Consider the following 14,009-nt stretch of genomic DNA (forward strand, 5'->3'; position numbering starts at 1 on the left):
CACGCTTTTATACACGTGAGCCTCGGCGTTCATGTGCAGAAGTAGGAAAGATGGCTGCTTGTGCAATACGACGAGGGTTTCTGACTGTTGTCAGTAAATACAACAAGAAACACACACATAGAATATTGGGTATTATTGAAGGGAGTAGTGGACTTGAGGTGAAGAGACCCCGGTTACCATGTTTAGCATGTGGATTGCCCAACATTCAGCAGATGAGGTTCATGTCGTCACGGTAAGGGGTACCTTCTAAGCTAACGTGTTCTAGCTAGCTAGCTAATGTAAGTTAGCAAGTTTGTCCACTGTCTTGAATGCTGCATCATTGATGCTGCCATGCCTCCACTACTTTAGCTGCCGTCGCTAACTATAAGATTGACCGCTAGTTAAGCTAGCTATAGCTACCTGGCTGAGTTTACAAGCAATACACTTAAGTTCTCCCTCTCATACAGTAACGTTACCAGTCAAAAGTTTGGACACCTTCTCATTCAAGGGTTTTTATTACTATGTTCTACATTGTAGAATAATAGTGAAGACATCAACTATGAAATAATACATATGGATTCATGTAGTAACCAAAAAAAGTGTTAAACCAATCCAAATATATTTGAGATTCTTCAAAGTAGCCACCCTTTGCCTTGATGACACCATTGCACACTCTTGGCATTATCTCAATCAGCTTCACCTGGAATGCTTTTCCAACAGTCTTGAAGGAGTGATTGGAGGCCAGGTATTCTGATGCAGCACTCCATCACTCTCCTTCTTGGTCAAATAGCCCTTACACAGTCTGGAGGTGTGTTGGGTCATTGTTCTGTTGAAAAACAAATTATAGTCCCACTAAGCGCAAACCAGATAGGATGTAGTATTGGTGCAGAATGCTGTGGTAGCCATGCTGGTTAAGTGTGCCTTGAATTCTAAATAAATCGGACAATGTCACCAGCAAAGCACCATCACAGCTCCTCCTCCATGCTTCAGGGTCGGAACCACATATGCAGAGATGATCTGGTCACGTACTCTGCATCTCACAAAGACACGGTGGTTGGAACCAAAAATTTCAAATTTGGAATCATCAGATCAAAGGACAGTTTTCCACCGGTCTAATGTCCATTGCTCATGTTTCCTGGCACAAGCAAGTCTCTTCTTCTTATTGGTCCTTTTTAGTAGTGGTTTGTGTGCAGCAATTTGACCATGAAGGCCTGATTCATGCAGTCTCCTCTGAACAGTTGCTTTTGAGATGTCTGTTACTTGAACTCTGAAACATTTATTTGAGCTGCAATTTCTGAGGCTGGTAACTCTAATGAACTTATCCTCTGCAGCAGAGGTAACTCTGGGTCTTCCTTTCCTGTGGCGGTCCTCATGAGAGCCAGTTTCATCAAATCACTGGATGGTTTTTGTAACTGCACTTGAAGAAATGTTCAAAGTTGTTTACATTTTCAGATTAACTGACCTTCATGTCATAAAGTAATGATGGACTGTCATTTCTCTTTGCTTATTTGAGCTGTTATTGCCATAATATGGACTTAGTCTTTTACCAAATAGGGCTAGCTTCTGTATAGCACCCCTACCTTGTCACAACATAACTGATTGGCGCAAATTAACTTTTAAAATTAAATGCATGCCAGGTGACTAACTCATGAAGCTGGTTGAGAGAATGCCAAGTGTGTGCAAAGCTGGCATCAAGGCAAAAGGTGGCTACTTTGAAGAATCTCAAATATAAAATACCCATTTTGATTTGGTTAACAGAATTTTTTTGCTTACTACATGATAACATGTTATTTCATAGTTTGATGTCTTCACTATTCTACAATGTTGAAAATTGTAAAAAATAAATATCTTTGAATGAGTAGATGTCAACTTTTGACTGGTTGTGTGTAATCTCGCTAGCTAATGTAGGAAAATGAATGCTCTGATAAAGTTAACCATGATTGCGCAACACTTGGCAAGAAGTCAGCTTGGATAGAAACTTGCAGAACTGAACTTACAGGAAAGTGCCTAGCTATAATATATGATTGGCAGATATGTTGCCTAGAGCAACGATGATTGTCACATTGCACAAGTTCCTGTTGTCAGACAAATCAATTTGTTTTTAGTAAATCCCAACTTCCATATCAAACAGTGTCATATGTTGGCACTTTGTTGTGCTTGATAACACACGCAGCTTAACTTGCAAGCAGAGCTGTGCATATTTTCAGTATTCATAGAAACTGTCTCGGAGTCTAGCTATCTACAAGCCATCAGACAGCTGAACACTTGAACTGAACTGATCACCTGCTCTCATTCTCTGCACCTTAGCACACACACACACACACACACACACACACACACACACACACACAGTGCATTCTGAAAGTATTCAGACCCCTTCCCTTTTTCCACATTTTGATATGTTACAGCCTTATTCTAAAATTGATTTAATTGTTTCTTTCCCACCTAAATCTGGACACAACCCCATAATGACAAAGCAAAAACAGTTAAACATTTTTGTTTGTTGCAAATGTGTATGTATGTATATAAGAAATGAAATATCACATTTACATAAGTATTCAGATCCTTTACTCAGTACTTTGTTGAAGCACATTTGGCAGTGATTACAGCCTTGCGTCTTGGGTATGACGCTACAAGCTTGGTACACCTGAATTTGGGGAGTTTCCCCCATTCTTCTCTGCAGATCCTCTCAATCTCTGTCAGGTTGGATGGGGAGTGTTGCTGCACAGCTATTTTCAGGTCTCTCCAGATATTTGATTGGGTTCAAGTCCGGGCTCTGGCTGGGCCGCTCAAGGACATCCAGAGACCTGTCCCAAAGCCACTCCTGCATTCTTGGCTGTGTGCTGAGGGTCGTTGTCCTGTTGGAGGGTGACCCTTTGCCCCAGTCTGAGGTCCTGAGCACTCTGGAACAGGTTTTCATCAAGGATCTCTCTGTACATTGTTCCATTCATCTTTCCCTCGATCCTGACTAGTCTCCCATTCCCTGCCGCTGAAAAATGTCTCCACAGCATGATGCTGCCACCACCATGCTTCACGGTAGGGATGGTGTCGGGTTTCCTCCAGACATGATGCTTGGCATTCAGGCCAAAGAGTTCAATCTTGGTTTCATCAGACCAGAGAATCTTGTATCTCATGGTCAGAGTCCTTTAGGTGCCTCTTGGCAAACTCGAAGCGGGCTGTCATGAGCATTTTACTGAGGCATGGCTTCCATTTGGCCACTCTATCATAAAGGCCTGATTGGTGGAGTGCTACGGTGATGGTTGTCCTTCTGCAAGGTTCTCCCATTCACAGCGGAACTCTAGAGCTCTGTCAAGAGTGATCATCGGATTCTTGGTCACCTCCCTGACCAAGGTCCTTCTCCCCCGTTTGGCCGGGCGGCCAGCTCCAGGTAGAGTCTTGGTGGTTCCAAACCTCTTCCATTTCAGAATGATGGAGACCACTGTGTTCTTGGACATTCAATGTAGACATGTTTTGGTACCCTTCCCCAGATCTGTGCCTCGACACAATCCTGTCTCGGACACTTCCTTCAACCCCATGGCTTGGTTTTTGCTCTGAAAATGCACTGTCAACTGTGGGTCCTTATATAGACAGGTGTGTGCCTTTCCACATCATGTTCAATCAATTGAATTTACCACAGGTGGACTCCAGTCAAGTTGTAGAAACATCTCAAGGATGATCAATGGAAACAGAATGCACCTGAGCTCAATTTTGAGTCTCATAGCAAAGGGTCTGAATACTTATGTAAATAAGATATTCTGTTTTTTATTCAGAATAAATTAGCAAACATTTCTAAACCGGTTCACTTGTCATTAATTTAATCCATTTTAGAATAAGGCTGTAACAAAGCAAAATGTGGAAAAAGTCAAGGGGTCTGAATACTTTCCGAATTCACTGTATACTGTACATACATTATACACGCACATAACGGCTGCTGCTACCAGTCTCTTGTTATACTGCACCGAAATCCCTCATTTGTTTAGGAAAAACATCTTCTTTTCCCTCGACCCTTGCTCTCTTCACATGACACATGTATGCATTGCATGCACGGGACCAATAGGGCCTGACCTATGACCAATTATGATATGCTTTAACAAACTACAAAATATCGTAACACGTGACAGCTTAATGGATGCTGAGGACATGGCAAATAAACGGGAATGTTTACTGGTTGTTCAGGAGGTGAAGGGGAAGTCGGATGTGTGGAATAATTTTGACTAGTTGTGGAAAATACTGGAGCTCAAGAAAAAGGTAAGTAGCAAGTGCATATTATGTATGCCAAACGGGTGCTGTTAGATTACAATATCATTTCCCTGACCATTTTGAACAATATAATCAACACTGTATAAACTATAAACATACCAGAGATTCTGTAACAATTTTTTTTTGTAAAGCCTTTATTACAGCAAAGACTAAAAGCAGTCGCATTCATTCGTGAATGCAATTTCCAAAATGGAATGGTTTATTTATGTACACTAATTATTCAAGGGTCGCATAATTAATTTTATTGTGAAACTAAAATCCTTGATTGCCTTTCAAATCATGAGTGACTCGTATGCTGTGCGACGACATGAACAAGTTCATTTTTGATTGATACACTACTGTAGTCTATAGAAGTATTGAAATAGAGGCCTAAGTAAGTTACGCTATTAAGACTGAACTGGAGGTGTTCTGAGGCCTACAGCTCAACGGTGGTTATAGAAGGCTGCTATACTAATGATAACATTATTTTTTATTGTTATTAAAATGATCATAATAGTAATAACAATAAGGAGATCAAGAAAAGGGAGGGTTATTATTATTAATATAATTTCTTACAATTTGTAAGTGTAAGCAACGCTAAATAAATGATACCTGAGAGGCTGAAAGTGTAAAGCTTTTATTACAGCATAGCAAAGACAGACACTGCCAAATTTGTGGCAATTAAACAGGCAACAGAAACAGGATCTGTCTTATTTCTGTAGATGTATATGGATAATTTATGAAGCCAGGTACATTTAACAGTTTGGCTATTGATTATACACCTAATTAAATTGGAGTTTCCTCTTAGACAATTAAGGCAAGGACTGTCTTCCCGTCTGCTGCCTCCACCGTATTGTTCTCAACTAGAGGTCGACCGATTAATCGGAATGGCCGATTTCAAGTTTTCATAACAATCGGAAATCTGTATTTTTGGGCGCCGATTGCATATTTTTATTTTATTTATTATTATTTTTTATTTATTTAAAAAATATATATATATTTTTTTAAATATATCTTTATTTAACTAGGCAAGTCAGTTAAGAACACATTCTTATTTTCAATGACGGCCTAGGAACGGTGGGTTAACTGCCTCGTTCAGGGGCAGAACGACAGATTTTCACCTTGTCAGCTCGGGGATACAATCTTGCAACCTTACAGTTAACTAGTCCAACGCAATAACGACCTGCCTCTCTCTCGTTGCACTCCACAAGGAGACTGCCTGTTACGCGAATGCAGTAAGCCAAGGTAAGTTGATAGCTAGCATTAAACTTATCTTATAAAAAACAATCAATCATAACCACTAGTTAACTACACATGGTTGATAATATTACTAGATATTATCTAGCGTGTCCTGCGTTGCATATAATCTGACTGAGCATACAAGCATACAATTCTCTAAGTATCTGACTGAGCGGTGGTAGGCAGAAGCAGGCGCGTAAACATTCATTCAAACAGCACTTTCGTGCGTTTTGTCAGCAGCTCTTCGTTGTGCGTCAAGCATTGCGCGGTTTATGACTTCAAGCCTATCAACTCCCGAGATGAGGCTGGTGTAACCGAAGTGAAATGGCTAGCTAGTTAGCGCGCGCTAATAGCGTTTCAAACGTCACTCGCTCTGAGCCTTCTAGTAGTTGTTCCCCTTGCTCTGCATGGGTAACGCTGCTTCGAGGGTGGTGGTTGTTGATGTGTTGCTGGTTCGAGCCCAGGGAGGAGCGAGGAGAGGGACGGAAGCTATAATGTTACACTTGCAATACTAAAGTGCCTATAAGAACATCCAATAGTCAAAGGTTAATGAAATACAATGGTATAGAGGGAAATAGTCCTATAATAACTACAACCTAAAACTTCTTACCTGGGAATATTGAAGACTCATGTTAACAGGAACCACCAGCTTTCATATGTTCTGAGCAAGGAACTGAAACCTTAGCTTTCTTACATGGCACATATTGCACTTTTACTTTCTTCTCCAACACTTTGTTTTTGCATTATTTAAACCAAATTGAACATGTTTCATTATTTACTTGTGGCTAAATTGATTTTATTGATATATTATATTAAGTTAAAATAAGTGTTCATTCAGTATTGTTGTAATTGTCATTATTACAAATAAATCAAAAAAAAATTGGCCGATTAATCGGTATCGGCTTTTTTTGGTCCTCCAATAATCGGTATCGGTATTGGCGTTGAAAAATCATAATCGGTCGACCTCTATTCTCAACACCAATATGCTGGGTAACTTAGATTTTATGCACATAGCAACATGGTCTAGGAAAATGCGCCAATTCAACAGCGCACCAATGTGTTTCAGAACCACGGACAGTGACCGCTATCCAATGCGGGAGAAAGCGCATTTGTTATAAAATATTATTTGCACCATTGTTCTTACGTAATATAACCATATACAAATTCACAGGCACATCTTAGTGATGGACTGTGCCATTCCCACGGCCTCAACAATGGATTATTCCACGCAGACAGATGCGAATCAGAGGTGTCTAGTACACACTTTTTTCTTTGCTACTGCTCGACTATAGAAGGCTGTTGGTGGACCGAGATTATCGCCCAAACAATCAACCAGTCTACTAAATGGGGTCAGCCCTAGCTGCTGGACCAGACCCGAGTGACAACATTTAGTTAACCAGAAGAGCAGCCAGGCTGATAAACGAATAGATCTATATGTTGGCTAGGCCTTCTGTAAGTCAATAAATGCACTTTATTAGCATAAAATACATATGCTATGGGCTGTACAGAGCTGTGGTCGGGTCCACTTGGGTGTATCAGCTGTAGTTCCAGAGACCCGATGACAATCAAACAGGACCTGACCCGAGCGAAAAGTTAGAATTTCGGACCTAGGCCCACTCGGGTGTCAGGTGTCTGGTTGGACCCGTGAAGACCTCGAGTGTAGACCTACATGTACACTAAGCCACTTATCTAGAAAACGTGACATTGGAACACTAGTAGAAAGTTGGCAACATATCTGGCCTATATTAGCTAGTTCACTTTTTGTCTGAGTGGAAGAACGTAGAGAGCTTTGGGCCTATCTGCTGTTGATTATACAAGAGAGCTGGTTGGCTTGAGCCAGCACAGAGTAAATGGGTCCAATTTCCTTTGCGCCCCTCATGCCAAGGGAGTAAACGTGGAGGGCCTGCGTTGACATGGAGCCCAGAAGGTTAGCAATTGGCAGACCGATCCAGCACCAGCTTGTAATTCGGACTAGTTTATGTAACCCTTTATGTAAGATATTACTGTCCTGTTCTCACCTTTTCTCCATGAATGAGAACTTATTTTTGTTATGATGAAGTCTCCATGAAATGAGGAAACATGTTAACGATCTGACCCTCCATTGTTTTAACAAAGTATTTGTTATGGCATTTCACCAGCCTGGTTGTGCTTTCTTGTCAGTGACCAGTATAATAATCCAAGGGAGAACCTCTGCCAGTAATCGCCAACGCAGCTGACGAACATACAAGCCTTCGGGCAGAGCTCTTCCACCTCCATACCTTCTGATAATAATATGGATGTATTGAGGAGCCACGCAATATCACCCCCCCATGTTTTGAAGAACAGATCCATAAATGTATGAGGGACTTGAACACAGCCAGCTGTTGCTCCCAGTACCTTGTTGATAATAATTCAGTGAAGAGTCAAAGGGAATGACGAGATTAGACTTGGTATTTATGTTTGTTTGAATTTTGATAAATCGATGTGTTTTTATTCGTTCTTGTCTGATTTGTGATTGAGATGAAGCTTTAGTCCAAGGGGTTGACTAGGAGGTGACCCGTGTGTTCCTGTCATCTCAGTGCTCATGTTGTGTATTGTGTGTACTAGGTTCCATTTCCAAGCTGCTGCAACACTTGGCTATTTGAGACTAATGTAGTTATACAGTGTGATGTACAGGTCTACTTGGCTCCATACAGTTGGACCCAAGGACGATCAGACCTGGACCTGATCATTTAAATTAAATAAAACAAGGGGAACAGTCAGACCCAACCCGACTGGACCCGATGACAACCAGACCTAGACCTGTACCCTAGCTTTATTTATTTTATTTCACCTTTATTTAACCAGGTAGGCCAGTTGAGAACAAGTTCTCATATACAACTGCGACCTGGCCAAGATAAAGCAAAGCAGACGTACAGTCAATAACACCAGACTTGATTTGGACCAGAGTGACAAAAAAAATATGTTTATCAGCCAAGTTGCTCTTCTGGTTAACAAATAGGAGCTGGGTCGGATCTCGGGTGTTCGGGTGGACCTGTGAGCACCTGGTGTGATGTGATTTTGCTCCAGTTTGTCATAGTGTGGCCTGTGTTTGGCAGGAACAGGCCGGAGGGGAAGGTTCTGGAGACGGTGGGAGTGTTTGAGGCGCTGAAGCAGCACGGCAAATATGAAACGGGCCAGGTAAGAGAGACAGCGCCGTGCCGCTTTACCCACCCAGACCAGAACTATTGGTCCTGGCCTTCCCTCCTCATCATCTTTTGCCTCACTGTCATAGGCCTAAACATTAGGGGCCGGCTTGATTCCCAGACACAGATTATGCCTAATTTTGGACAAAAAAAAGGTTTGTCATTGCGTTTGCTTTTTAGTCTGGGACTATTCATAATCTGTGTCTGGGAAAACCGGTCATCGGTGAATGGTGGCCCTGTACAATAGTCCTAGGTTTATGTGGTCCGGTGTATGTATACTGTAGTTGCCCTTGTCACAAAGTTCTTTCCGACCTCAAGTCTATGTTTCTCCATGTTCTCTCCTCAGCTCTTCCTTCATAGTGTGTTTGGCTACAGAGGGATCGTGTTGTTCCCCTGGCACGCCCGTATCTATGACCGGGATATCATTCCTCCCATGTCTGACAGGTGCGTATCACGTCTCTCAGCGGTAGGGCCAGGAGTTTTATTTATTTTGTTGATGTGTGTTCTATGTTGATTTGAATGGGTAATTTGTCTTATTATTTTTAACACCCATGCTCTGTCCCTCAGCAAGCCAGAGCCTCCTGGTTCTCATGGGTCAAAGGAGGTGAAGGGGAGAACTCATACCTACTACCAGGTCCTCATCGACACGCGGGACTGCCCTCACATAGTACGTTACCGCTGAACACTACCAATGCAATGTTCGCACTGTACATACTGACTCTGCCTAAATGATGACATCTGCCAGTCTTCTAGTTGTTTCTCCTGTTGTGTTGACAGTCTCAGAGGTCTCAGACCGAAGCAGTGACGTTCCTGGCGAACCATGACGACAGCAGAGCCCTCTATGCCATCCCAGGTAAATGACACATGATCTGCTGCTCCCTGGGAAGTAAATGGCTACATGCTTTATTTTAGTTTCGAGCAGGACAATTGTCTAGCAGTGTTTTAAAATAATAGATTTTTTTGGAGTTCTTATCCGCAAATGGCACTGTCAGTGTGTGTATATAATTTTGGCTTCCAGGTGATTTTGCATTACTACCCTAGTTACTTCCTTGTACTACTTCTGTCCCTGCCAGCCTCCCTCCTGACTGCCATTCTGCCTGGCTGTCATTGTGTGTGTTTCAGGTCTGGACTATGTGAGTCATGAAGACATCCTGCCCTACAACTCCACAGAGCAGGTCCCCATCCAGCACGAGCTGTTTGAGCGCTTCCTCATGTTCAACCCTGACAAAAGTAAGTGACCAGCCACTCGCTGTTTTCCAGTTTCCACGTATCATTTCACTATACAGCATAGTATAAACTGAGAACACTTTCCTAATATTGAGTTGCACCCCCCCCTTTGCCTTCAGAACAGTCCCTATTTGTCAGGGCAGGGACTCTACAAGGTGTCAATCGTTCCACAGGGATGCTGGCCCATGTTGACCCTAATGCTTCCCACAGTTGTCAAGTTGGCTGGATGTCCTTTGGGTGGTCGACCATTCTTCATAGACATGGGAAAATGTTGCGTGTGAAAAATCCAGCAGCATTGTAGTTCTTGACACACACCGGTGCGCCTGGCACCTACTACCATCCCTCTATCAAAGGCACTTAAATCTTTTGACTTGCCCATTCTCCCTCGGAATGACACACATACACAATCAATGTCTCAATTGTCTCGGCTTAAAAATCCTTCTTTAACCCGTCTCCTCCCCTTCATCTGATTCATCACTGATTTGAAGTGGATTTAACAAGTGACATCAAGAAGGGATCATAGCTTTCATCTGGATTCACCTGGTCAGTCTGTCATGGAAAGAGCAGAAGTCCTTAATGTTTTCTAAACTCAGTGTACATTTCCAGTTATTTTTGGGAATATTCACAAATTAACTTCTATGAAGTATACAATTTTTCAGTTTCAAAAAACATTCAGTAGTACTATAAAGTGTTCAGATGTTTTTATTTTACATTCACAGGTACTGTATATATCTAGTATACAATATATCCAGTTATTTTGTGAGCATTCACAAGTGTATACGACTGTAAACCAAGTGTCCTGTGTGTCCAGCCACCCCAGCTCCCCCGTTCAGTGCGAGGGACACTCTGAAGGCATGGCAGGAGAAGAACCATCCCTGGCTGGAGCTGTCCGACGTGCACAGAGAGACGACGGAGAACATCCGGGTCACCGTCATCCCCTTCTACATGGGCATGAGGGTAAGGACGATGTCACTGTTGGGACTGTGAGGCTCTTTCTCAAAAAAATCGGTCCTCTCATTGCCACTTCTTTTTATTGCACTGATCTGGAAGAACTGACCTGGTGAAAGCCAGTGTAATGAGTAGCTTCCACCATATTGTTTTCACCTCGAGTCTTTTTCAATCAGTGCAGATGAAGGGGAGGACAGGTTAAGACATTGAGAGAAAGCCACAGTGTTTTAATTGGGTCAGTTCCTATCAAATAAATAGTATACACGGTACAATGAGCTCTTTCAATAATGTTCTGCTCGTCCCTGAGTCCTCCCACTCTGCTGTGTGATTCTTATGAGCTTGAATCTACCTGCGCACAAAGAATAAATACAGTATTTTCTTTCTCAGGATGCTCAAAATTCTCATGTGTATTGGGTGAGTTACTTTTTACAATTCCCTGAAAAAGGACAAATAATTTGAACTTTTACCAATGTATGATGTAGGCCTCGTATATCCAGTCGAGGATACAAATGTAGACCGTCAGAACGGCGACATAATGTGTACCAAATTCACCAAAATGTGTGTCTCTCACAGTGGCGGTACTGCATCCGCCTGGAGAACATGGGCAGTGAGGTGGTGCAACTGAGGGAGAGACACTGGAGGATCTTCAGCCTATCAGGCACCCTGGAGACGGTCCGGGGACGGGGGGTCGTAGGCCGGGTCGGTAGTACAACCGCCTCCACACAATGGAATTACAAACACTCAATGGCTGTGTCTGAAACCGTTACTAGCTGGCAAAATACTTGCTTCCTCTGTCCTTGTTTCCTCAATTCCTCTCCAAGCCAATTGGATGAGAGGATCTAAGGTCCCTTCAGGCAACCTCCAATGAGCTTCAAGGGGAACAAGGACAGAGGAAGCATGTATGACACAGCCACTCATACAGTATGTCACCTCCACGACTGAGTAGAGGCCATAACCAATCGTTTTTGTCCCCAGGAACCAGTGTTGTCCAAAGAGCAGCCAGCCTTCCAGTACAGCAGCCATGTTTCCCTTCAAGCACCCAGTGGACACATGTGGTAAGTACTTCCCAGCTTACCCGTGGCTACTACACACAGTAACATGACAAAGGAACTGCATTATAAACACGAGTATTGCTGTGGTAAACGTCTTGCTGTGGGTGGTAGAAGCAGCACACACTGCTGTACCAGTAATGCAGGTTCATGGATGTTCTGGTCTAAGAATGACTTATTAAACCGGTTTTGCTATTTGTACCTGGTCCTTGTGGTAAAAAAATAAGCTGGGGAAACAGGAAATACTGATTGACGTTTGAGTGAATCTTGCACAGGTTTACAGGCAAGTAAACAATCTTAAACGCAGGGGTAAACGCAAGAGTAACTCAAGCTTTCCGACGTCAAAAAGAAATAACGTCAACAACCTTTCTTACATTTAGTACAGAGGTGTGATGGTGATGGTCAAGATTCTAATGATGCTCTGTGTGCAGGGGAACGTTCCGCATCGAGAGGACGGACGGCTCCCACTTTGATGTGCGCATTCCCCCGTTTTCCCTGGAGAGCAACAAGGATGACAAGGCTCCCCCTGCTGGCTACACCTTCTGAGGCAACGCAGCAGCAGGGCCACGTCCCTCAGCGCAGTCGAACAGCCAAGCCATCCTTAGGAACGGATCAACCCCTTCCTCTGCTACTTCTTCCTCGTTGAGATTAAGAAACTTATTTATTTGAGCAAATTGAAATGAGATGTTCAATGAAAAGGGACAAAAAATGGCCTCCCAACACTTGTAGCGAATGAAAACTTATGCTTTTTACTGGGAAGGAGAAGGACAAGCGATCAGTCACAGAGGTTGTTGCTTGAGATCGTTCTGCGTAGGCAGAATGGCACGGTGAGCACTGATGGTATTTGCATTTATTATTATTATTATTATGAGGAGTGGGAATGAATTATTCCAATTGTTTCTCTCAGCCATAGTCGCTTGACCCAGAGGTAAACGTCTAAAGCCAGGCTCCCTTGGTGTACTTTATTGGTGTTTCTAAATAGTTCAAATCAGCGGACCTGGTGGGAACCCATCGGAAGGACTTTACTAAAGCCAAATAGAACGTGTCCAATAGGAGCCCTACTCTTTTAAGAGACCTCAGTCAAGTCTAGACCTCATGTTGCTCTCTGATGTATAGTATTATGCAAATGACTCTGCTGTGCCTGTTTGGCTTGTCTGTCACTTTGAGCCTCCCTGGTGTGGCCTGTGGTGAAACGTGTAGAAAAGAGAACCTTGGTTATGTCTTAAATGGCACCCTATTCCCTATAAAGTGCACCATATAGGGAATAGGTTGCTGTTAGGGATGTTACCATTGAACGGAACAAGAAAGTGAATACAGGAGGAGTCAGTGAGCTAAGGATGTCGTAGTGACCCCCATTGATGTTACCAACTGTAGGTTTGTCTGATATGAGGGCCGGGTTCAGGAGAGTGATCTGTTTCAGGTAGGAATAGCATGCATAGAGCAGACATGGTTCCTCATTCTACATGACGGAGAATCGTGGCTGTTCCACACCAATGTATTTAGATCTGAACATTTCATATTGTTATTTGACCGTGGTGTGTGTGTTGGTGAGGGAGGTGTCTGGGAGACTGACTGGGTGCTATGCTGCTCGAGTCTGTAGTATCCAACCCTTTGAGTCAGCTCTGTGGGTTGAAGTCTCAAAAGTTAGATTTTTGCCTTGTTAAGGGAAGAAACAAACCTTTTTGATAGGTGATTTGAAATGACTGTGTGTAATGATGTTCCGTGACAAAGTTGTAAAGAAAAATAAATGTACATTTTAAAGAAATGGTCAGGTATTTACTGTATTGATAAGCAAATGGACAGTGTTTGTCTACCCCAGGGTTTTTCAAACTCAGTCCTCTGGACCCCAAGTGGTGCACGTTGAGTTTGGTTTTGCCCTAGAACTACACAGCTGATTCAATGTATTGTCAAGCTTTGAGAATGAAGGCAAAAACCAAAACGTGCACTCCTTGGACCGAGTTTGGGAAACATGGTCTATCCTTGCAGGAGAGTGGGGCATTTTGGCTGATGGTGCAGCTGAGAAATGGATCTGTGTGCACTCAGCATAAAAGGACACCCCCCTCCCCCTCTTACTGGTCATCTAGAAGCCTCATAACTGAAAGAAAACCAGTTCCATGATAACCACAGGCAATCACTCAGATTTGAGTTTTTGAAGCCATCATGA

General features: G+C 42.9%; 1 protein-coding gene across 3 annotated transcripts; it reads left to right on the forward strand.

The window, feature by feature from the left end:
* Positions 1 to 13,610, forward strand: LOC111949533 (polymerase delta-interacting protein 2). 3 transcript variants are annotated; one of them, XM_023966797.2, is made up of 11 exons: positions 1 to 232; positions 8,535 to 8,616; positions 8,968 to 9,065; positions 9,189 to 9,288; positions 9,399 to 9,474; positions 9,744 to 9,851; positions 10,669 to 10,805; positions 11,184 to 11,210; positions 11,370 to 11,495; positions 11,772 to 11,851; positions 12,277 to 13,610. In XM_023966797.2, the coding sequence occupies exons 1-11, from the start codon at positions 51 to 53 to the stop codon at positions 12,389 to 12,391; spliced, it is 1,131 nt and encodes a 376-aa protein (XP_023822565.1). In that variant the 5' UTR covers positions 1 to 50; the 3' UTR covers positions 12,392 to 13,610. The 3 variants fall into 3 exon arrangements, with proteins under 3 accessions (XP_023822565.1, XP_023822563.1, XP_023822564.1); XM_023966795.2 differs by having other exon boundaries at positions 3 to 232; positions 10,660 to 10,805; XM_023966796.2 differs by having other exon boundaries at positions 4 to 232; positions 8,541 to 8,616; positions 10,660 to 10,805.
* The last annotated feature ends 399 nt before the right edge of the window (positions 13,611 to 14,009 follow it).

This window comes from Salvelinus sp. IW2-2015, linkage group LG22 (assembly GCF_002910315.2).
Source record: "Salvelinus sp. IW2-2015 linkage group LG22, ASM291031v2, whole genome shotgun sequence".
NCBI lineage: Eukaryota > Metazoa > Chordata > Actinopteri > Salmoniformes > Salmonidae > Salvelinus > Salvelinus sp. IW2-2015.